General features: G+C 39.5%; 4 protein-coding genes across 4 annotated transcripts; 3 read left to right on the top strand and 1 right to left on the bottom strand.

The window, feature by feature from the left end:
• Positions 1-546: 546 nt before the first annotated feature.
• On the bottom strand, positions 547-1,579 carry LOC140893579 (uncharacterized). Its single transcript, XM_073302659.1, has 2 exons — positions 1,261-1,579; positions 547-884 (listed from the first exon to the last, which is right to left on the bottom strand). Exons 1-2 carry the CDS (start codon positions 1,559-1,561, stop codon positions 625-627), a joined length of 561 nt encoding a protein of 186 aa, XP_073158760.1. The 5' UTR covers positions 1,562-1,579; the 3' UTR covers positions 547-624.
• A 3,778-nt stretch (positions 1,580-5,357) lies between these two features.
• Positions 5,358-7,946, top strand: LOC140888560 (uncharacterized). Its single transcript, XM_073296252.1, has one exon. It carries the CDS (start codon positions 5,358-5,360, stop codon positions 7,944-7,946), a length of 2,589 nt encoding a protein of 862 aa, XP_073152353.1.
• Positions 7,947-8,099: 153 nt separating this feature from the next.
• Positions 8,100-8,974, top strand: LOC140888559 (uncharacterized). Its single transcript, XM_073296251.1, has 2 exons — positions 8,100-8,191; positions 8,368-8,974. The coding sequence occupies exons 1-2, from the start codon at positions 8,100-8,102 to the stop codon at positions 8,972-8,974; spliced, it is 699 nt and encodes a 232-aa protein (XP_073152352.1).
• A 9,787-nt stretch (positions 8,975-18,761) lies between these two features.
• Positions 18,762-19,871, top strand: LOC140888557 (uncharacterized). The gene is made up of 2 exons (XM_073296249.1): positions 18,762-19,085; positions 19,356-19,871. The coding sequence occupies exons 1-2, from the start codon at positions 18,762-18,764 to the stop codon at positions 19,869-19,871; spliced, it is 840 nt and encodes a 279-aa protein (XP_073152350.1).
• The last annotated feature ends 5,495 nt before the right edge of the window (positions 19,872-25,366 follow it).

Genomic DNA, 25,366 nt, shown 5'->3' with positions numbered 1-25,366 from the left:
AAAAAAAAATTCAAAAAAATTTTACAAAAAACTTTTCCAAACATATGCTACAAGTTTTTTTCATTTATAAAATATTATAAATATTTTTAAAGTAATTGTCCAAACGATCATAAATTATTGCCATATTATATTTATATATATATATAAATAAGATATAATTTAAAATGAAATAATAACAGTAAGAATTAGTTTTATTAGTGAAACTACCCGTACTTGTTCTTTTTTAATTTGAAAGGACCCAAGTTGCTCTAGGAAGTATAGGTTTTTCTGCACTTCACAGATCTTATAATTAAACATTTTTATAATAAAACATGTCGAGAAAATATGTTTTGAAATCAAGTAACGATAAAGTAAATATAAATTTCATTCTAAAAAAAAGAAGATAAATTTCAACCTCTTATCACTGTCAAGCAAATGGTAATAGTAATACAAGTTATACAACAAACTACCATTTTCTTTATAACAAAAATAAATCAAACATAATCATTTATTCAATTCAATAACATAAAAATACGAATAAGAAACAAACATTCAAACATAGGCAAACAAAAACGAACAATCAGTCAATCCAAGCAAATAATTCAATACATCAACATATATAAATTATTCTCAACAATCTTTGGTTCAATAATTCCGACGGATCGTAGGCCAGACCACGAACTTCATCATCCCGACGTTGCAATGGAACCCGTCACGTTCCCCGCACGTAAAATAGTATGGTTGCCACCTCTTGAGCACGAACTCGAACCCGTCCCCATCTCCCTGAGCCACATCTCCTATCTTCTTCGCCCTCCGGAGGTCACATTTCTGAAAACTCCAGAAGTTGGGTAACAAAGAGACGCTGTGAGGCAATGTGGTGCCATTTGGTGCATCATACTTGAACACTACGAACACAAACCAAATCATATGATCAGTTTTTTAACCATCAACAAGTACTTAATAGAAATGCAAAGCTAAATCATGGATATGTAAAATGATTTTTTTAGTTTTTTAGTTTTGGTCCATTAACTTTTCAAAGTTTAGTTTTGATATACTAATTTTTAATTTTCAGCTATTTTGGTTCAATTGCTGACGTGACAGCATGACATTCATTATTTTACGATGTCACATCATCATTTTTCGGTTTCATGTCAGCAATTAGTCCAAAATAACTTAAAACTAAAAGTTAGTGTATCAAAAGCAAACTTTGAAAGTTAATAAACAAAAAAAAAAAACAAGTTAATGGATTAAAAAAACTATTTTATCATAATGTATATATACCCAGTATGTCATTCAAGTAGAAAGGTCCATTCTTGATCGCCCATTCCGTGTAATTATACCCAAAATGCCAACTTTCAGAACCCCCAACCACTATTCTTCGGGAGGGAGGAGTGTTCATCGGTGGGCTCGGTTCGGAACCCTGACTAGTACTAGAATTCTTGTGCCAGTATCCCCAGTAGCCTTGATCAGTGCGGTTCCAATTCCATGCAGTGTCTGTCCAGTTCTTGTTAGCCACAGCAATCTCAAACATGGAAAGAGCCACAACAAGAACAATAAAGAACTCTCCACTTTTCAAAGCCATAGCTATAATCTTCCAATATATTTATATTATTGATATTTGGAGACGAGAGATTTTGTGTTTAAATCAACATTTGATTGAGGTATTTATAGTAGCAACAACGCTTGATAATACATGCATGGGAACATATTTTCGGGTGATGGGTTGGTAAAAAAGAATTTAGAATTAGAAACTAATGTGTGAAAATCGAAAAGTTTTTTTTTCTTGTTAATCTTGTTGCTAGACACGTTTTTTTTATTATTCTCTTAAAATCAGTCAAACATTATTTTTCATGACCATATATATCACCAAAAGTTTCTGTCAATAATTATTTAATTATCGTGTTGTTAAATTTCAATTTATCTCATACAATTAAACCGATTTAACATATAGGATAAAAAAAAAATTCTTTTTAAGACAATAACCTACGTCTTAATTCTTCACTACAATACCCGGAACTCATTTCCACCTCTAAAATTCACAATTTGAAAATGAATATTAATGATCATATGCTCATTCACTTTTTATTATTTGCCATTTCATGTTGTCGTCCGAACCTAAACATTGTTTAATGGAAACTAAGAGAAATAGGTCGATCGCTTCTGGTCTGGTGAGTCGGAGGCAAAAGATTAAACCAACTCAAAAAATATTTGATCCGTGATCGAAATTATTAAATTCAAACCAAACTCCAATATTATCGATCTCTAAATTAATTTTTTTCGATACTTTTCACATTGCTCTTCTAGCTTTTATACTAATTTAATATAATTATATATTAAATAAATATATTTCGAATAGCTCCCGAATATATTCGAATATTTCCAGGGCCGATCCTAAAGATTTTTAGGCATGAGTCGATCTTTTTTAAAAAGGGTCCTTAAATGACTTAATTAAGCATAACATGTGTTAACATTTTTTTAGTTCCATGTTAATCTTTTCAATATATATCCTTGAATTTTATGAACTCTTTAATTTATCTTTATTTTATGTAGGGGTATTTTCGTTATTTTTAGCTGAAAAGGGTGTGTATGCTACAAATCTAGAATCACAGAGGGTTATTAGCTTAAAAAAATTTCATAGGGGGTTATCAACAAACCCGAGATTTCACAAGGGTGATATATGCAATTTCCCAGTTTTTTTCTTTTTTGAAACCCCGACATGTACTTAGGAGGCATCTTAAACCTAACAATTTAACAATTCAATGAAAATTTTAATAAATAAATCACACAAAGAAATTATATACACTTCTTTTTCATTGAAAATTTAAAAAAAATAAATCATAATTTTCAACTCACATTAGATTTTCTAACCATCATTTATATCATGTGATTAGATAATTAATCAGAAGTTGAACTAAAATACCACATCTATTCTTCAATTTCCTTTGTGACAGTGTATTACCGAGAAAGAAAGAAAAGAAATTTTGTAATACCAAATCTTGCCAATGACTTCTTTTGGAATCTGAGTGACTATATAGTATATATGGACAATCAAATTCACAGTTTTCAATTATCATATAATTTTTTTTATGAAAAATATAATCATTGTTACCATAAAACTAATTCAAACATTTCATCAAGCAATTTACGTACAATAATTCAAACGTTTCATTCAAATAATTATACATTAATCCATTAAAATATCTCTATCTATAAATCTAGTTATGAAATAATCAAATAAACAAAAAAATTAGAAAAATATAAAGCACTAGAGAATTGAGAAAAAAAACCTTCGAAAGAAATCTAATCCCTCTCGTGAAATTTGAACATTTAATTTTTTTACCGAATCGCCGACTTCCGTTTAACTTTGGAAAAGGCTGGATAAATAAATTTTAATTGGGTTATAATAGTTCTCTTTATACTACTAGATTTTTTAAAAAAATTATGGGCCCCCAAATTTATTGGACCTGAGTCAATGGACTCTTTTGACTCACTAAAGGAACGGCCCTGAATATTTCGAGCCGAACTTGAACCTTGATTAACCAAATCCAAACCGTAAATATTAAAAACTTCAATCTCAAATATATGTTATCCGTCAACCGCTGAATTTAACTCGATCATGTTCGGATTGATTCGATTCATTTATACCACCAGTAGTAAGCATAAATTAAATTTGAAAATGCCCCTAAGGGGAGGTCAGGAGTTCGATTCTCCCTGTCTATATCTTTTTGGACTAGCCTGTTACACAAGATTTGCCTAGTGCGGTTTACCTGACTAACCTAGTTTGGAGACTATGCGTTAGTCCGGAGATTTACCCGGTGCACATCGAAAGTAGCGGCTGCAGGTTTCCACGTCACCAAAAAAAAAAAAAAATTTGAAAATACTCTTCACGCTTTTGAATTTTTCATTGGTGAATTTCATTGGTTATGATAATATAATTGCATTTATTATTGCTATTATACTGTCAATTTTATTATTGTATTCAAATTTGCTAAATTTTGTTTACAAAATGCAATAAATATACCCAATCACTAATTTTAAATATATGGTTTTGTGGAAAACATCAAAATTTGTTGATGGCTGGTGAATTCCTTAGTCTTCCACTAAGATCTTGGTGGTTTGATGCTTGTATATATTTGAAACTACAAATTCAGATGAAAACGCAAATCTTACAAATTTCTTCCCCCACACCGAACCTAGTTAGTTGTAAGTCCAAGTCCAACATATTATATTTAAATTGATTTATTTGGTGAATGAGTCAGACTTATGTTACATTATATTCTCTTGATAAAAAAAAATAAATAAATTCCAATTTAGCGGAAAGTTAATTAGTGGGGTTTTAAGGACATTTTGGCTAAGTCTCCCTGACCGACTTCAATTAACCTTAAAATCTTCAAACGCCGTTATTTATATAATATATATAAAATAATATAAAAAGAAATTATCTATTATTTAATATAATATAATATAAAATAAGATAAAAAGAAATTCTTCTATTGACTGTTGTGTTATTTGTATATCATTCACAAATTACACGATAGGATAGATTTATAGGGTATTTGGAAGAAGAATTCGAAATGATTTGATATGAGTTCATCTTAATGGCTCAATAAATTTATTATCGAGTAGATTTTGTCGAACAAACCAATGAATTTTGATGCTTTTAAAAAATATATGGGTCTAACCCGACCCGAGCCTAATGATCCATATTTTTGGAAATATACTTTGAGGCCCATCTAGTTTATTTTACGAAAAACCCAGTCTGAAATGACCCTGTTAGAAAATGAGATCATAAACAGAAATTCATAGGCCTGAGCCCTAACTGATACGGGCGGAACCCGACCCGAGCCCAGGAAGGGCCCAATATCTAGAACCTTCCACTACTATCGGGTACATGAAGATCCTTAACAGATAAGGAGAATATTTTATGAATTCAAGATTTGATACTATCTTTAAAATTGATGTTAGAGTTTTGCTTGGTTAGGACTCCTACCCGAGTAGAGTTCTACTATAACACATGTTCTACCTTGACAAGGTAATCTACCCCTCCAAGCCCCTATAAATACAGGTATGGTTCATGGTTTATTAATTCATCTCTCCTATTCACTTCCTGTTCACACACTCACGCACTCATATTCTTTTGTTCTTACTTTTTGTCAAGCTCTTTCACTTTCGAGCACTGACTTAGGCATCGGAGGGGTCACGTCGAAATCACCTTCGACGCCCCCTAACTCAGCTTTTGTCTGTGCAGTGCATGTGAGGCCCGACCTGACACACTTTGTGGAGGATTTAGAGATTCGCTCTATCATACCGAACCCGAAGGAAAAAATCGACATCATCAATTGGCGCCGTCTGTGGAAAATTGAAGAAACAGAGTTAAGATGGTTGACACGAATGGAGTAGATGCGCAGATGGAGCACCTGATTGCGGTCGCTGTTGAAAAGGCTATGGCTGCAAGGGCGGCCAATATCCCTCCTCCACCACCAGATCAGACCGCGCAATTAGAGGAGATCAAGAAGCTGAAAGAAGAGATGGAGCTCTTGAAGAAGAAACAGTCCGGATATCTAGCCACGCTAGTCCGGAATATTCCTTTATCTGCTGAGATACTTGAATCCGAAATCCCCAAAAACTTTAAATTTCCACATGTTGGGGAATATAATGGAAAAGGGGATCTGGAAGAACATCTATCTCGTTTTGAGAATGCTGCACTGCTGCACAAATATTCAGATCCAATCAAGTGCCGAGTTTTCCTCAATACTTTAGTAGGACCAACACAACAATGGTTCTACCTATTGCGTCCAGGGGATATCACGGAATTTAAAGATTTCAGCAAAGCCTTTCTACACCATTTTGCTAGTAGCAAAAAGCACCCCACAACTACTCTCAGTCTTTTTGCCATCAAACAGCAAGGTCAAGAAGATTTGCGAGTATATATTCGTCGATTTAGTGCCTTGGCCCTTGAAGTACCTACTGCCACCAATGATCTGCTCATCAGTGCTTTTACCCAAGGACTTACAACCGGGAATTTTCTTAAATCCCTGATCAAAAAACCACCGTCTACCTATGATAAATTGCTTGCTCGGGCCGAGAAATATGTGAATCTAGAGGAAGTACAAGTTTCCCGTTTGAATAGTGGGATGGACAGGCCACCGAGTCCGAAGAATACCCGGATCCCTAACACACCACGGAGGATGGGACCATCTCCCCGAACCGAACTGCTTGGGCAATTCACCTCTTTCACCCCTCTAAGGATGGGTAAAACTCAGGCCATGCGAATATGTGAAGAAAGGAGACTTCTACAGAGACCTCCATGGAGTGAGCAGGGGCCCCGTAGGCCAAAATCTGATAAGTACTGTGACTTTCATAATGAGTATGGGCACAATACTAATGATTGTCGTCAGCTAGAGCAAGAAATTGAGAGAATAATTCAACAGGAGCCAGGGATGAAGGATAGGTTGGCACGACAAAAAGAAGGATATTCCTCGAATAAGAGGAGTCACGAAGGTCCCGACCATTATGCTCCCAGACCCCGACCTGGGCCTCCGCAGGGAAATTTCCAGCGTTCGAACCAAAATCAGCCTGGGAATAACCAAGGACCACCCCATCCCACGAAAGGTGTCATCAACATGATATTTGGGGGACCGACCGATGGAGATTCCAATAGGGCAAGGAAGACAATTAGTCGGAAACTGAGCAACATGGAGATAGTCGACCAGTTGGTGAGGACAGGCCCGACCCTTTCCTTTGGCCCGGGTGATCTTAAGGGCTTGTCAGATACTACTCATAATGACGCACTGGTTATTCGAGCTCTAGTCACCAATTATGAGGTGGCTCGGATTTTTGTGAACTCCGGGAGCTCGGTCAATGTATTATTCCAGGAGACAATAAACCAGATGGATTTGGGAGAATATAAGGTAGAACCAGTGGTGACGTCATTGTTCAGGTTCACAGGTCATGCCATCCGACCTACTGGATTAATCAATTTGCCACTCACTTTGGGCAAAGACCATACTAGTAAAACACGGATTGTCAGCTTTATTATCGTAGATGCACCATCAGCATACAACGTTATCTTGGGAAGACCAGCCATGACTACATTCATGGCCGTGGCTTCAGCACTATATCAAAAGATCAAATTTCCTGTGGGTAATGAAGTTGGCGAGGTTCAAGGAGATCAAAAGATTTCTCGAAAGTGTTATGTAGAAGAAGTACAAATAAAACAAAAAGCAACCAAAGTTAATTATGATGATCGACCCGGGCCTAGAGATCGGGAACAAGTAAATTTATTGGAAGAAAACGCCCCTGTTACGGCTGAGAAAGAGTGTGAAGAGATCATGATCTGCCCCCCAACTGGGTCGGTTAGGGTCGCTCGGACGCTAGAACCTATTCTTAAAGAACAGTTAATACAGTGTCTGATGAAGAACAAATATGCCTTAGCATGGTCCGTATCCGACCTCTTGGGAGTACGAAGAGAGGTAATGGAGCATAAGCTAAATGTTATACGGGACTATTGCCCTATTATTCAGAAGAAACGACACTTCGGGCCTGAAAAAGATGCTATGATTCAGGAACATGTGGAGGAACGTTTGAAGGCTGGACACATTCAAGAGGTATACTTCCCAACCTGGTTGTCAAATGTGGTCCTGGTACCCAAGTCCTCGGGTAAGTGGCGCATGTGCGTAGACTTTCGTGATCTGAACAAGGCCTGCCCAAAGGATTGCTACTCTTTGCCCCGGATAGATCAGTTGGTGGATTCTACCTCGGGGCATGAGTTATTGTGTTTTTTGGACGCTTATCAAGGGTATCATCAAATTCCCCTAGCCAAGCAAGATCAGGATAAGGTGAGTTTTGTCACCTCTACAGGAACTTATTGTTACGTGGTCATGCCCTTTGGGCTCAAAAATGCTGGAGCCACTTATCAAAGATTAATGGACAAAGTTTTCAAACAACAGATAGGCAAAAACATCTAAGTATATATGGATGATATTCTAGTCAAAACCCGAACATCTACGCAATTAATTCCCGACCTGACCCAGACATTCCAAACGCTACGTGATTATCGATTAAAGTTAAATCCGAGCAAGTGTACATTTGGGGTTCAGACCGGGAAATTTCTAGGGTACATGGTTACCAGGAGAGGAATTGAAGCTAACCCGGAGAAAATTCAAGCTATTATCTCTATGGAATTGCCCAAAAACGTTCAGGAGGTGCAAAGGTTGTCGGGAATAATTGCTACCCTAGCTCGTTTCATATCAAGATCGGCAGACAGGAGTTTTTTGTTTTTCAAAGCACTCAGAAAAAATAAAAACTTCGAGTGGGATGAACAGAGTGAAAAATATTTTCAAGAACTGAAAACATATCTAAAAGAGCTACCGGTACTAAACAAACCAGTACAGGGGGAAGAGCTTTTGTGTATCTAGCTGTCACACCCCGAGCTGCTAGCTCGGTCTTAGTCAGGAAGGATGGGGTAAATCATCTACCTGTTTATTTTGTCAGTCATGCCTTGAAAGGAGCAGAACTTAACTACATGACACAGGAAAAGTTAGCTCTGGCTCTCGTTATTACAGCTCGAAAACTAAGGCCCTATTTCCTCTCTCACCCGATCACAGTTCTTACCAATAGCGCACTGGGAAAAATTGCGGCCAATCCAGATGTATCGGGAAGATTGATCAAGTGGATTACAGAATTAAGTGAATATGAAATAAAGTTTGAGCCCCGTACTGCCATTAAAGCTCAAGCCTTAGCTGATTTTTTGGCAGAGACTGTCCAGTTAGAACAAGAATACCATTGGAAGATATTTGTAGATGGATCATCTTGTCAAACAGGGAGCGGGGTCGGGATTGTGATATTATCGCCCTGGGGTGAGGAAACAAACATCTCAATAAGGTTGGACTTTCGAGCATCCAATAATGAAGCGGAATACGAGGCACTTCTACTCGGACTAAAGGCTGCTCGGAACCTTGGTGTCTCCCGAGCTACGGTTGTTGGAGAACGGTGATCAGATCAATCAGAATTGATACCCGGTGCAGCGGAAGTTTAAAATTTTATATGAAACGATTCCATAATGGGTATCAAAACTTTACGATTAAATTGTGTGTGTAAAAATTAAATAACAATTATAAATTTTTACCTCCAATCTCGAATCGAGATTATGGACACCAACAGATTACTCTGCTCTTGTTGTATATCCCAGGAACTGATGGACGAACTGTTCTTCAATCAGGTCCACGAACAGAGATTTAATCCCTCTGATAGACTGCACTAGAAAATCTATCAGAAGTTTCTACGAAGAGAATTAACGAATTTGATCCGTTAAACCAGACTGCAATTCAAAATTCACAGGCTGGATTTTCCCGAGCAGAGGGGAGGGGGGCGGCCACTTTTAGAGAGAAAACTAGGGTTTTCGAAAATTGTGAGCCTCTGTTGTGTAATTTCTGTACTGCAATAACTTATTTATAATGTGGGCTGCTAACAGCTTAGGGCCCATTAGTCATAAGTTCAAGTCTGGCAAGCAAAGCCCGCATGTTCAGAAATTAATATAAAATTCATCGTGACTCAGATTGATAAACCAATTTCACCAATGTTCGCAGAAACCATTTCTGCATCTTTTAGAGTCAAGATAAATTTTCTGAATCCGAATTCAGTGATTTCCAAAAATGCCCATCCCTATGTCATTTTAGGAAATCTTACTCCCTCTACTCTTAAATAAGAAGTCCCACTTCTTTGTTCATTAAATTTAACTCTTTAAATTTAACTATCTCAACGAGAATTAAAAATCCATTACTCTGTGTGACCCTCAATGGTTCAGGGATACAGCTAGCCGTGGGCTCACAACTCCTTGTGACTCGGAACAACAATTTCCGACTTGCCCATCGAATCATGGTAAGAGCGCCTAGCAACATCGCCCCATGATTTCCTAGGTATCACTGATAGTGCCTGCAAGAACCAATAGATTTTGGTTAGCGTACAGTACGGTCCCTTCATCAAAATATCCCGATCGAATCAACAACCATTGGTAAATCGAGAGTCGTTCGAGATTTGATAACTATGCAATGCATCTTGAAGATCAAATAGTGACATCGCATGTGCTACTAAGAAACCATTTCTTAAAACACATCATGTACTCTGGCCAGAGATTCGTCACACTAATATCTCCTCAGATTGCATAGGATATCCACACTCGCAAGTATGTGGTGAATCCTTGAAAACAAAGCATCGACTCCTATATGTGTCGTAACTGTACCCAATCCCGATACCTGATGACCCCAATAGAGTCGGTAAACGAGTCAAAGTACAGTACTAGCATATAGAGTCTCAATGATGTTTCAAGTAGTAAGGACTAATGATGTACAACCAAAACCGCGGACTTTATCCACTCGATAAGTGATAACCACTTGGAAAGTTCGGATAGGGTAGTTCGATCATTCATCGTATGAATATCCATTTGCATGCTTTGAACATCTCTATGTTCCATACCAATGAAACGTGGTACTTGGCATCGCAAATGCTAGTCTCAATCTCGAGCGATCCTTATCCTTATTAACGGACGGCTCAATCGACTAGGAACTGTTTAGAATATACAGTGACTATAAGATGTGTTTCATGATAGCCATCCCCATGTACTACCACATCTTACATACACTATAGTATATTCAAGGTCTTTATCAAAACAACAATAGTATATCACAATATAACAATATGAAGAAAGATAAAGTCATTGCCATTAATAAAAGTGTAAATTATATTAAACAAAAGATTGTTTATACAAAGAGTCATCAAAGCCCTTAGCCACAAGTTGGCTCACCGGGCACCCACTCTTTCAATCTCCCACTTGCCCTAAAGCCAACTAGTCATACTACGTAGACCCATTGCTTCGCGATGTTTGTCAAATAATGGTCCTGGCAAGGGCTTAGTATGTGGATCAGCGATATTGTCTGCAGAGGCCACTCTTTCGACAGTGATGTCTCCTCTTTCCACGATCTCCCGGATGATGTGGTATTTCCTCAGTACGTGTTTGGATCTTTGATGAGACCTTGGTTCCTTTGCCTGAGCAACGGCACCCGTGTTGTCACAGTACACCGGGACTGGACCAACAACTTCAGGAATGACGCCCAACTCTTGGACGAAATTCCTCATCCAAACGGCCTCTTTAGCAGCAGCTGATGCTGCAATGTATTCTGCCTCAGTGGTGAAATCCGCTGTGGTGTCCTGCTTGGAACTCTTCCAAGAGACAGCACCACCATTGAGCATGAACACAAATCCAGAGGTTGACTTCGAGTCATCCACGTCACTTTGGAAGCTAGAGTCGGTATAGCCTTCCAATTTTAGTTCTCTTCCTCCATATACCATGAACATATTCTTAGTCCTTCGTAAGTACTTAAGAATGTCCTTCACGGCTTTCCAATGCATTTGACCGGGATTAGCTTGATATCTGCTCGTGACACTCAGAGCAAATGCTACATCCGGTCTGGTAGATATCATCCCATACATGATACTACCTATGGCTGATGCATATGGTACATGTGTCATTTTCTCTATCTCTTCATCAGTCTTGGGACACATAAACTTGGATAGAGAAACTCCATGACACATAGGTAGATGTCCTCTTTTGGACCCATCCATTGAAAACCGTTTCAATATGGTGTCGATGTAGGTTGATTGAGTGAGTCCTATCATTCTCTTAGATCTATCTCTATAGATCTGTATCCCTAGAATATAGGATGCCTCACCCAAATCCTTCATCGAGAATCTACCTGATAACCATATCTTTGTTGACTGCAACATCCCTACGTCATTCCCAATGATTAGGATGTCATCAACATAAAGTACTAAGAATGTCACAGCATCCTTAACTACTTTCTTGTACACGCACGGTTCCTCAGGGTTCTTGATGAAACCAAAATCTTTTATTGTTTCATCAAATTTCTGGTTCCAACTTCTTGATGCTTGTTTGAGACCATAGATTGATCTCTGAAGCTTGCATACCTTATGCTCGCTTCTCATGGATGTGTATCCCTCAGGCTGCGTCATATAGATCTCTTCCTTAATGTTTCCATTAAGGAATGCAGTCTTCACATCCATTTGCCATATCTCATAGTCATACCAAGCAGCTATGGCAATAAGGATTCTTATGGACTTGAACATTGCAACTGGTGAAAAGGTTTCATCATAGTCAACTCCTTGTCTTTGAGTATAACCTTTCGCCACCAATCGCGCCTTGTAGGTCAATACCTTACCATCAGGCCCAAGCTTTCTCTTGTAGATCCATTTACACCCTATTGGAACAATTCCATCGGGAGGATCTACTAAAGACCAAACTTGGTTTGTATGCATCGAATCTATTTTCGACTGCATAGCTTCAAGCCATAAATTTGAATCCGCATCAGAAATTGCTTCCTTGAAGTTTTTTGGATCACATCCAACATCGGGTTCATCTTGATCCCCTTCAAGAAGAAGACCATATCGAATAGGAGGTCTAGAAGTCCTCTCGGATCTTCTAGGTATAGGCGTGTCCATCATTGGTTCCTGAGGTGTAGGATCATTATTTTGTATTTCGGATTCTTCTCGAATTTCTTCGAGTTCCATCATCTCGCCTTTCTTATCCAATAAGAACTCCTTCTCCAAGAAGGTGGCATTCCTTGAAATAAACACCTTTGTTTCAGCAGGATGATAGAAATAATATCCGATTGAATTCTTCGGATACCCTACAAAATAACATAAGGTGGATCGACTATCCAACTTATCTCCCACTGTCTGCTTCACGTAAGCAGGACATTCCCAAATCCTCAAGTACGAATACTTAGGAGCTTTGCCATTCCATAACTCGTATGGTGTTTTGTCCACTGCTTTGGTGTGGACGTTGTTCAACAACAACACTGCCGTTTCAAGCGCGTAGCCCCAAAACGAAGGTGGAAGCTCAGTGAAGCTCATCATGGATCGAACCATGTCCAACAAAGTTCGATTACGACGCTCCGATACACCATTCAGCTGTGGTGTCATAGGAGGAGTCCACTGAGAGAAAATCCCATTCTCTTTCAGATAGTCCAAAAACTCGGTACTTAAGTATTCTCCACCTCGATCCGATCGAAGTGCTTTAATACTTTTACCTAGCTTGTTTTCTACTTCAGCCTTGAATTCTTTGAACTTTTCAAATGCTTCAGACTTATATTTCATTAAATATAAATACCCATACCTAGAATAATCATCAGTAAAGATAATGAAGTAGGTGTGGCCATATTGAGTACCAATTCTAAATGGACCACAAACATCTGTATGGATCAAATCCAACAGATTTTGACTACGCTCAGGTTTCCCCTTAAAAAGAGATTTAGTCATTTTTCCTTTCAGGCAGGATTCACAAGTAGATAGAGAGTTAATATCAGACATATCAAACATGCCCTCTCCCACTAGCTTGTTCATCCTCCTTGAGGAAATATGACCTAGCCTAGCATGCCAAAGGTTTGTCGGGTTTTGACTATCGATTTTCCTTTTGTTCATTGTTACCGGTTTATCAACATAATTTATTGGAACGTCTTTTAATTTTAAGTTATATAGATCGTTTTCAAGTTGTCCATTTCCAATCAAACATTCATTCTTGTAAATATTGCAAATCTCATTCACAAAATTGCAAGAAAAACCATCTCTATCAAGCATAGAAACAAAAATAATGTTTTTAATCAAATCTGGAACAAATAAAACATCTCTCAAAAGTAACTTAAAATCGTTCTGCAAAATTAAATAAACATCTCCCACAGCTTTAGCTTCAACTTTGGAACCATTTCCGAGCCTCAGCTGGGTCTCACCCATTCTAAGCTTGCGACTTCTTGTCATCACCTGCAAATCATTGCAAATGTGAGATCCACATCCGGTATCCAATACCCAAGAAGTAGTATTAAGTGAAACATTTATTTCAATATAGAACATACCCTTCGCAGTTCGCAACTGCTCTAGATATTTCTTGCAGTTACGTTTCCAATGACCGGGTTTCTTGCAGTAATGGCAAACATCCTTGGAATTTTCCATGTTTGAAGTCGTTGTCTTGTTCTTCTTCTCGGGTCCGGTTTTCTTGGGTGGGGCAGAACGTTTCTTACCCTTTGTACTTGGCCCCTTCTTAGCAGAAGAAGAGGAGCCCACCAAGAAAGCCGGTTTATCCTTCTTTAAAGTGGATTCATATGTTACAAGCATATTGACCATCTTTTCAAGGGAGACCTCTATCTTGTTCATATTGAAATTCACCACAAATCCGTCAAACGAAGAAGGAAGAGATAGAAGTAATAAGTCCACGTTGAGTTCATGCTCCAACACCAAATCAAGCGTTACCAACTTCTGTATGAGCCAAATCACTCGTACCCCATGATCACGGACCGAAGTCCCTTCACGCATGCGACACGTCATTAGCTCTTTTACAGTAGCGAACCTTTCAGCTCTCGATTGAGCCCAAAAAAGTTCCTTGAGTTGTACGTGAATGTCAGCAGCATTCACGGTATCCTCAAATCGCCTCTGGAGTTCATCAGACATCGAGGCTTGCATATAGCATTTGGCCTTGATATCATGGTCCCACCATGTATCAAGTTTGGCCAACTCTTCCGGACTTACATCAGCTGGTGCTTCCTTCGGAGGAGATTTTTCTAACACGTAGAACATCTTCTCCGAGGTCAAGACAATCTTCAACTTACGGAACCATTCCGTATAGTTTGCGCCAGTCAATTTATTTTGTTCGAGGATAGAGAATAGTGGATTGCACGAATTCATTTTTATGAAATACTGAAAATAAACAGACAATTATCAGTGATTGTTTAATTAATTTACTAAGACATAAAATAGGTAAAATTTATTTTATGAATCTCACTCCCACTATTTTAACGATTTCACTACCCTCTAGTGAAAACGGGAAACTATTTTTCTTAGTGGGAACATGGAGTCCAATTGACAAACTATGGTCCCGAATAATATCAGCCAACCATAATTTTCAAAAGGTAGAGCCCAATTGCTTCCAAAGCAACCTCCACGTTTTTACCTCATGTCCAATAAGGGCCCAATAATATGACGCCGATTATTGTGACATGTCAAGATGACCCATCAATATTAAGTTGTGATGGACGGTCGCCATGTGGATCCCCCAATAATATGAGCCGATCCCATGGGAGTTCCACCCAACTTACAACATGTGTCGATCCAATGTACAGCTTTCCGACGAACGGGCCCCCTCCAATAATATGAGCCGGACCGTATCCGCGGGTAGCATCTCATACATTGATCGTTGATGGAAGGTAGGAACATTTAAACAATATTTAAATTTCCTTTATTTATCTTGATATCAATTTTAAATCATATTTAAAATGAGGGATTTTAATTTTGAAAATTTGTCTCATCATTTTAAAATTTGTATGCTTGCGGGATTCATACAATTTTGTCTAAAACATGCATACAACTATAATATCATATATTATATAGGATGATCGATTCCATTTCTAATCGACCCGTGGTTGCCAATCACGAGTCTAAGTCCAATCCTAGGTAATATGCAGGTATGCAATGCAATCCTATTACATTGAGCTTCCAATTTACATTTCTTCAGTCTTTATTGTCTGCTGGGCCCACCTCCGTCTTCAAATCTTCATCTCCCACTAAGTCTAATGTATTTACAATAAATAACCATGACAAGTAGGGGATACATTTCAAGGGGTGGGAACGGGCCATAAACCAGACCCACTTTTATTACATATGACAATTCATATTGGGCCATAAACCAGACCCATTAATAAATCCAACAACAATAAAAACAAATGTAAATTCCTAACATACACCTACAAAATTGGTCATGACAATCGATCATCCTTATCCAATAACATTTAATTCCAAATTAATTTATTGGATAACATGCAATGGCAATTTAAATTAAAAGGATAAAATCATATTCCATATATAAAATCTTATTTTACATACAAAATCATATTTTATCTTTTTATCAAATAAAATCATATTTTACATATAAAATCCAATTTTATACATAAAATCATATTTTACTCAATATTTCCACAAGATCATATCTTATCATCAATTGTACCAAAAATAATTAATTTCATAAAATCTGATTTAACGGATAAAATCTATAAATTTTCAAAAAATTCAAATTTATCCAAAAATCAATTTTAAAATTTTCGGACTCGAACAATTCGATCCGACGCCTCGTGGACCAATCAAAAACAATTTTCGATCGGACCAAAAATAGAATTTTAACATATTAAAATTTTAATTTTAAAATTAAAAATTAATTTTCGCGGGCCGCTTGGGACGCTCCCGGGCTGCCCGCGCCCCAAAAGGGGCTCGGGCCGGGCAGCGATCACGTCGCCGCCCATGGGCAGCGCCGTGCGCTGCCCGGGGCAGCGACCCTCGCTGCCCCCCGGGCACCAATCGCTGCCCCCCGGGCACCAATCGCTGCCCGTGTTTTGCCCGAAAAAAAAAAATTTTATTTTAAAAATTTATTTTGTTTCAAAAACCGAGGCTTAAAAATTTTTTGTACAATCGATTAATTTAATCGCTTGATCTGAGCAACCTGGCTCTGATACCACTGTTGGAGAACGGTGATCAGATCAATCAGAATTGATACCCGGTGCAGCGGAAGTTTAAAATTTTATATGGAACAATTCCATAATGGGTATCAAAACTTTACGATTAAATTGTGTGTGTAAAAATTAAATAACAATTATAAATTTTTACCTCCAATCTCGAATCGAGATTATGGACACCAACAGATTACTCTGCTCTTGTTGTATATCCCAGGAACTGATGGACGAACTGTTCTTCAATCAGGTCCACGAACAGAGATTTAATCCCTCTGATAGATTGCACTAGAAAATCTATCAGAAGTTTCTACGAAGAGAATTAACGAATTTGATCCGTTAAACCAGACTGCAATTCAAAATTCACAGGCTGGATTTTCCCGAGCAGAGGGGAGGGGGGCGGCCACTTTTAGAGAGAAAACTAGGGTTTTCGAAAATTGTGAGCCTCTGTTGTGTAATTTCTGTACTGCAATAACTTATTTATAATGTGGGCTGCTAACAGCTTAGGGCCCATTAGTCATAAGTTCAAGTCTGGCAAGCAAAGCCCGCATGTTCAGAAATTAATATAAAATTCATCGTGACTCAGATTGATAAACCAATTTCACCAATGTTCGCAGAAACCATTTCTGCATCTTTTAGAGTCAAGATAAATTTTTTGAATCAGAATTCAGTGATTTCCAAAAATGCCCATCCCTATGTCATTTTAGGAAATCTTACTCCCTCTACTCTTAAATAAGAAGTCTCACTTCTTTGTTCATTAAATTTAACTCTTTAAATTTAACCATCTCAATGGGGATTAAAAATCCATTACTCTGTGTTACCCTCAATGGTTCAGGGATACAGCTAGCCGTGGGCTCACAACTCCTTGTGACTCGGAACAACAATTTCCGACTTGCCCATCGAATCATGGTAAGAGCGCCTAGCAACATCGCCCCATGATTCCCTAGGTATCACTGATAGTGGCTGCAAGAACCAATAGATTTTGGTTAGCGTACAGTACGGTCCCTTCATCCAAATATCCCGATCGAATCAACAACCATTGGTAAATCGAGAGTCGTTCGAGATTCGATAACTATGCAATGCATCTTGAAGATCAAATAGTGACATCGCATGTGCTACTAAGAAACCATTTCTTAAAACACATCATGTACTCTGGCCAGAGATTCGTCACACTAATATCTCCTCATATTGCATAGGATATCCACACTCGCAAGTATGTGGTGAATCCTTGACAACAAAGCATCGACTCCTATATGTGTCGTAACTGTACCCAATCCCGACACCTGATGACCCCAATAGAGTCGGTAAACGAGTCAAAGTACAGTACTAGCATATAGAGTCTCAATGATGTTTCAAGTAGTAAGGACTAATGGTGTACAACCAAAACCGCGGACTTTATCCACTCGATAAGTGATAACCACTTGGAAAGTCCGGATAGGATAGTTCGATCATTCATCGTATGAATATCCATTTGCATGCTTTGAACATCTCTATGTTCCATACCAATGAAACGTGGTACTCGGCATCGCAAATGCTAGTCTCAATCTCGAGCGATCCTTATCCTTATTAACGGACGGCTCAATCGACTAGGAACTGTTTAGAATATACAGTGACTATAAGATGTGTTTCATGATAGTCATCCCCATGTACTACCACATCTTACATACACTATAGTATATTCAAGGTCTTTATCAAAACAACAATAGTATATCACAATATAACAATATGAAGAAAGATAAAGTCATTGCCATTAATAAAAGTGTAAATTATATTAAACAAAAGATTGTTTATACAAAGAGTCATCAAAGCCCTTAGCCACAAGTTGGCTCACCGGGCACCCACTCTTTCAACGGTATACTCCGACTCACAGTTAGCCATACAACAGAGCAAGGGAAAGTTTGAAACTAAGAATGAAAACATGATAAAATATGCTCAAGCATTGGATAAAGCCAAGGAAGATTTTACCGAACTCACCATGGAATTGATACCGAGGACTGAAAACACAAAATCCGATCACTTGGCTGGTCTCGCAAGTTCCATGGGTGAGCCACCCGAGCCCGGACTAAAGGGGAAAGAGCTGGTATCCCAACTTGAAAGTTTGGACGACATAATAGCAGACGTACTTGAAGGAGATTAGAGGTATGACATCCACAAATATCTGACTAAGGATGAGTTCCCGAATAGAAGGCTCGGAAAATTAAAAGAAGAGCCTTACGTTTTGCGATGGTTGACAAAATACTTTTCAAAAGGTCATTCTCTCAACCTCTTCTCAAGTGTCTTGGCTCGGATGAAGCTAATTATGTTTTGCAAGAGATTCATGAAGGCTGTTGTGGGAATCACTTGGGTAGCATAGCCCTAGCTCGGAAAGCTATTCTGGCCAGTTTTTTCTGGCCCTCTATGAAGAAGGATGCTTCCGTCCTGGTCAACACATGCTACAATTGCCAGAGGCATGCCAATTTACAGTGGAGGCCTGCAGAATTTATGAAGGCGGTAGTAGCCGCCTGTCCTTTCGATCAATGGGAAATGGATATTGTTGGACCGTTCCCAGTCAGTACGGGTTAGAGCAAATTTTTGTTGGTAGCAGTAGATTATTTTTCAAAATGGGTCGAGGCTGAGCCCTTGGCAAAAATCACGGAAAAGTAAGTGCTAAATTTCTTATGGAAAAATATAGTTTGCCGGTTCGGAATACCGCGCAGGCTCATATCAAACAATGAAAGAAAATTCTGTGGTTCTAAGGTCCAAGCCTGGTGCAAGCAGATGAAGATTGAACAAATTTACACATCTGTTGCCTATCCCCAAGGGAATGGGCAAGTGTAGGTTACTAACAGAACTATCGTGCAAACACTCAAGACCAGGCTAGATTCAGCTAAGGAAAAATGGGTGGATGAACTTCCGTCCGTGTTATGGTCTTATCGAACCACCACAAGGACCGGGACGAATGATACACCATACAATATGGTGTATGGGACTAAGGCAGTCCTTCCTGCCAAGATTGGACAGGAAAGCGCCCGAATAATAGCCTACGGTCCTGACAACAATAAATTAAGGGCCATGGATTTGGACCTGATTGAAGAAAACCGAGCTAGAGCAGCAGTTCGGTTAGCAGCATATCGCAAGAGAATGACCCGAGCCTATAATAAAAAAGTTCACCCCCGAGCCTTTCAAGAGGGAGACCTGGTCATGAGGAAAATCCAGCACCACGGGGAGAGAGGGAAACTGGATGCAAAATATGAAGGACCTTTCAAGGTGGTGGGGAAAGCAGGAATAGCTGCCTATTATCTGGAAGATGCACAAGGAAAACAAGGAAAACGACCGTGGAATGCTCAACACTAGAAGAAATATTATTCTTAGAGGCCCGGTCAGACTTGCTGCCCAATGGTAGTGAAGGGTTGTGAGTTATTTCATTACTTTTGTTTTTTTTTTTCAGTTGGGTAGTAGTAGTAGTTCATTTCTTTTTGTTATTTCCTTTACATATTTTGTTTTTTTGAAATAATTAATGAAATAATGACATATTTTGGTCGAACATTACAAAATCAAAGCCCAACCAGCTCGGCATATACCACGCCATTCGTGGTCAAATCAAAGCCCGACCAGTTCGGCACACACCACGCCATTCGTGGTCAAATCAAAGCCCGACCAGTTCGGCACCCACCACGCCATTCACGGTCAAATCAAAGCCCGAACAGCTCGGCATATACCACTAATTCGTGGTCAGAATCCAAGCCCGACCAGCTTGGCATATACCACGCCATTCGTGGTCAGAATCCAAGCCCAACCAGCTCGGCATATACCACACCATTCGTGGTCAGAATCCAAGCCCGACCAGCTCGGCATATACCACGCCATTCGTGGTCAGAATCCAAGCCCGACCAGCTCGGCATATACCATGCTATTCGTGGTCAGAATCCAAGCCCGACCAGCTCGGCATATATCACGCCATTCGTGGTCAAATTAAAGCCCGACCAGCTCGGCACTTACCACGCCATTCGTGGTCAAAATCAAAACCTGGTCAGTTCGGTACTCACCATGTATTATGTGATCAGATTTGATCTCACATTAATGGGGTGTCCTAAAAGATTCCAGCTCGGGCATTACTTTTATACTTAGCAAAAAATTGTTATAATTCCAGCTCGGGAATTTATGCAACACTTAACAAAATTTTGTCATAATTCCAGCTCGGGAATTTATTCAATACTTAGCAAAATTTTTAGAATTACAGCTCGGGAAGTTATTTAATACTTTGCAAAATTTTGTTAACATTTCAGCTCGAGAATTTATTCGGTATTTTGAAAAGTTTGCTCGGGAATCACTATTGTACTCGGCAAAATTTTGAACAATTAATACACCCAACACGGGTCATCCATTCATAATTAATGATACGAAACAGATTAAATATCAAAAAGAAGACCGCACAAGGTCTTAAAACGGAACTTGTTCGGGACATTGTTTTCGACATTAAAAGAAAAAAGGACTAAGGGGCGGCATCTTCCTTCTGCCCGGATTTTTCTCCCTCCGGCCCGGGCTCCTCTTGTTCAGTCTTCTCTTCCTCATCAGGTAGCTCATCCAAGGCCTTGGCAGAATCGAGGGAGGAGAACGGATGTTTGGCTTCAGAATAGCCCTCAGCCCGGATCTGAGCTAAACATCCCTTGAAGCCATCCTTGAAGAAGGCCACATTCTCTCAGCACAAAGGTCAGCAAAATCGGAGGAATTGATAAAATCTTCCCTCCTCTTTGACCATCCGACCTCGAACTCTTGGTCCTTGGCAGCCAGAGCAGCCTCGAGCTCAGTGATACGCTTCTTGGCCTCATGCCAACCGTCCTGTGCTGTTTCGATGTCCGACCTCATGTCATGTACTTCCTGATCGTGAGCGTCTTTTAGATCACGAATCTGCTTGGTCAATACGGTTATCCGCTTTACTAGAGCATCTTGGTTCAGAGAGTGGTCGGATCGGGCCTTGTAACATCTAGCAGTGACCTCTCCCGCCCAGACCATGGTCTACAAATGAAAATTCAAAATATTATCCAAAGGTAGGAGAATAAGAAAAAGTGCTAAAAGAAAATTACAAGAAATTACCTGCATGAAAGACAAGGCCAAGGCTTCCTCCGCCTCCATGTCCTGGACCGCCCGGACTATATCTAGGTCTTCAGTAGAGACCATATGTTGCAGAATATTCAAACTCCCGGTCTTGTCTGGACGGGCGAAGAAAGAAATGCCCGGGCTGTACGGATGATCAGGATCACCCCGCTCCATGTGCTCGTGAAGGGACCCGAGATCAATAAAAACTTTCTCCTTCCCCTTTCCATGAGGACATGTGCTGGCTTGGAAGTTGGGCTCTCGTTTACTCGGGGTTTCATCTTCCCGAACCTTCTTAGAAGACTTCTTGGACTGCTTATCAGGAATAAGCTGATCGGATTCCGTAGCGGATTCCGAGGAGGCCTCGGGTTTCTTACGTTTCAACCTCTTGGCTGCAGCTCGGAAATCGGCAGTCATTTCTGCTTGTCTTATTCTTTCGTCTAAAAAAAACAATAAATATGTCTGCTCAGGAAGGTAAAAGAATAATTTCTTAAAAAGATAAAGTATTCCTACCTAAATCACCCTGGACTTCTACTCCTTTTCTACAGAAGCCATATGTGCATAAGAGATCATCCTTGATCAAGCTCTCAATATTAAAGATTTTAACAGAAAGGGTGGCCAAGAAGTTGGTAAAATTGTGGCTGGGCTGAGCAGGGAGATGAGGAGAAATAAAATTCATAGCCCAGTTTGAACGGCATAGCCAGGGCTGCTCGAGCTCGGGTCGGACAAAGAAATATCTATTATTCCAACTTTTGTGGGAGCTTGGTTTCCCTTTTAGAAATTGGTATTCAGATCGGAGGGAAATGCAAAACCTACCCGGGGCGGTTTTCTTAATTTGAAGAAATTTGGTGAAGTTTCCTATGTCTAAGGGGACTCGGAAAAAACAGAATAAAACTTCTAAGGATAATATCGAGCTAAAGGAGTTAGGAGTAAGTTGGCTCGGACATATACAAAAATATTGACACAGGGCCAAAATGATGGTCGGGATGGGGAACCTCAGGCCCATTTTTACTTGATCTAGGCTAAAGCTCAAGTATCCTTCAGGAGGCTTATGAGCCCGGTCCCTGCGACGCGGGAGCAATAAATCATAAGTATCAGGCATGTCTGACTTGTCCCTAATGTTTGGGCCTATATCTGGACTAAGGTGGGAGGCTAGGATTTGGAACCAATGTTTGCCTTCCGATCTCAGTCGGGCCTCATCAGTCCTAAGGGTGTGAAGCCTTCGCATCTTGGCATCCCGAGTCTCGGCAGGACTCGGGTCGGCATCTGACCCCGAAGAGGTAGAATGCTCGGATGCTTCGTGAGGAAGAGGAGATTCGATAAAAGCAACTATTTCCCGGACAATATTTTTGTCCGGGAAAGACATCTTAATTTAATATTCAAAACAAAGAAACTTACAGAAGAATTTGGTTGGTCGGAAAGTATGAAAGAGAAGCTCGATAATTGACTGATCAGAAATGAAACGGGAATAGTAGCTCGGGTCGGGGTAGCTCACGGAATTTTGACAGAGTAACGCCCACGCTGTAAAAGTGAAAAATAAAGTTTTTTACCGCCCTATTTATAAGAGGATTGAATTGATCTTGATCGTCCGATGATAGCCTTGATCAGCGGTGCGGGGCGGGCCACGTCACCTAAGGAATCTCTTGGGAATCGTACAGTCGCGAGCTTAATTGAGATAATCAGAGTTTTCAGTATTTGAGGATCATTTTGATATTTCGCAGGGGGCTACTTTGCATCTTCGAAGAAATAAAGGACTGAAATGCAAAAGTTGGATTTATATATTATTATTAGATGCAAGTGGCCAATCCCATCATTTCATCCCCTCTCCTTCCTCTCCATTCAACGTACCAAACCCAGAAGCCATAGCCAAATCGATTTCTCAAGCTTTCTCTCCGCTCGATTCGCTCGATCCGACCGTTAGATTTCATTTCCGAGTTGAGATTCACGATCCCCACAATGAGGGCTCCGTTTAGACGTAAGTTTTTCGATCTCTTGAACTTCGATTTTGTTGAGTTGTCAGAATTTGATAATATTGGAGTATGTCGTTCTTGAGCTAGTATAGATCGTGTATTCGAAGTCGGTTTGGAAAAAGAGCGAAGTTTGGATTTTATATGATTTTAGAGGCATATTTTCGAAAATGGTGATTTTTGATTGAGGTTGGATTTGAGTTGTTTTGATGGATTGTTATGATGATTGAGTTATTGTGATGTTGTTGGATGATTTGAGTTTTTACGGATAGTCGATTTATAACCGTTATGCCGTCGAAATCGAGTTTGAGTTATCGATTTTGGTTCAGTTTGATTTGTATATCGAATTTGTTTAAGTTTGAACTCCGAGTTGATATCGAATCTGTGTCTCGATGTTTTGACAGTTGGTTAGAGATTGGATTTGGAGGACTTGGAGATCGGTTACCAATCGAAGAGTTGGAAGACGGTATAGATTGTTTGATTTATCGACTTTGAGTTTCGAATTGCTTAGAGTTTGAATCGAGTTGTCTCTTGTTTGACAGGATTGATTGAAGCTTCGAGAAAAAGGTAAAAAGTTGACATTGAAATGAATGGGAAAGAATACTCGAGATCGACTTATTCTCGAGTTCACGAAAATCACATACCGCTTGTTTATTTGCTTGCGTGAACTTGATTTAGTTATTAATGCACTTGCATTCATATTGAGCTGACTTTCGATTCGTTTTGAAATGAGACGTTTTAGAGAGCTATATTGAAGTGGCTTTGGATTTCGAGTTTTTCCAATTGCTAGAATACTTCTTATAGTTGCTCTGAAGTCTAGGGGATCGAGTTGATCGACTTCCACCCCGAAAGGGTGCGTCGGTGAGTTGTCGTGAAGACTTGACCCTGGGATCCCAACCGAGTACCGATCGATTTTATGATTATCTGACTTGATAATATTGACTTTTAAATCCATGCATTCATTCAACATCATTTTGATGTTATGATTTATGTTGACACATTTCGATTGAGGTGTTTATTTGATATTGAGTGCATGTCTCTTTTACTTAGAAATTATATTTTTAACCGGATTATTCCGGCTGTTGTCTTTGTTTTGTATGTGTAACTTGGCAACAGGAGGATCAGGAGCTGGACCGAGTCGTCCTGGTTAGCTTGGGGGTGAGATTGATAGAAGTGAGACTCCGGGTCGTAGGGTCGAGTCTATTTGGAATTGTATTAGTTTTGTTGAGTCGGTGGAACTCATTTATGAAACTCGACTGGTTATTGTATTTTGGGCAGAACCTAGATTTGGTATGTTCTAAATATTGATTTGTATTATGTTTGAACTTGGAATGTTTAGAATTGCCTTGTTGGTTGTTCGCAGGCTCCTCGACCCCTCTGCCCATTTTGCCTGCGCGCGGGCGAGGCAACACCTCGCGCGCGCGCAGGGAGTTTGAGAGGCTCGGGAGATTTTGCCCGCGCGCGCGCGAGCTCCATTCTCGTGCGGGCGCGAGTATCTCCGCGAGTCTCAGTTCGCGTAGCCTGCGCGCGCGCGAGGTGATGACCTCGCACGGGCGCGAGGCTTTTAAAAAAAAAAAACTTTTGATTCGTTTTCCGTGGCTTATTGTGTTCGATTATGATTAATTATTCGAGTTTAGAAGATTAGAAACGGGGTCTCACATTAAGTGGTATCAGAGAGATAAGATTCTTGAATTTGAACTAGAGTGAGCGGGGTAGATCGAGTCCGCATGAATTGAACTCTCGCATGTGATTGATTTATTTAAATGATTATTTTTAAATACGTGCGAG

This window comes from Henckelia pumila, chromosome 3, assembly GCF_033568475.1.
Source record: "Henckelia pumila isolate YLH828 chromosome 3, ASM3356847v2, whole genome shotgun sequence".
Classification (NCBI taxonomy): domain Eukaryota; kingdom Viridiplantae; phylum Streptophyta; class Magnoliopsida; order Lamiales; family Gesneriaceae; genus Henckelia; species Henckelia pumila.
Note: the sequence above shows the minus strand (reverse complement) of the source record. Positions and strands in the feature narration are given on the sequence as shown.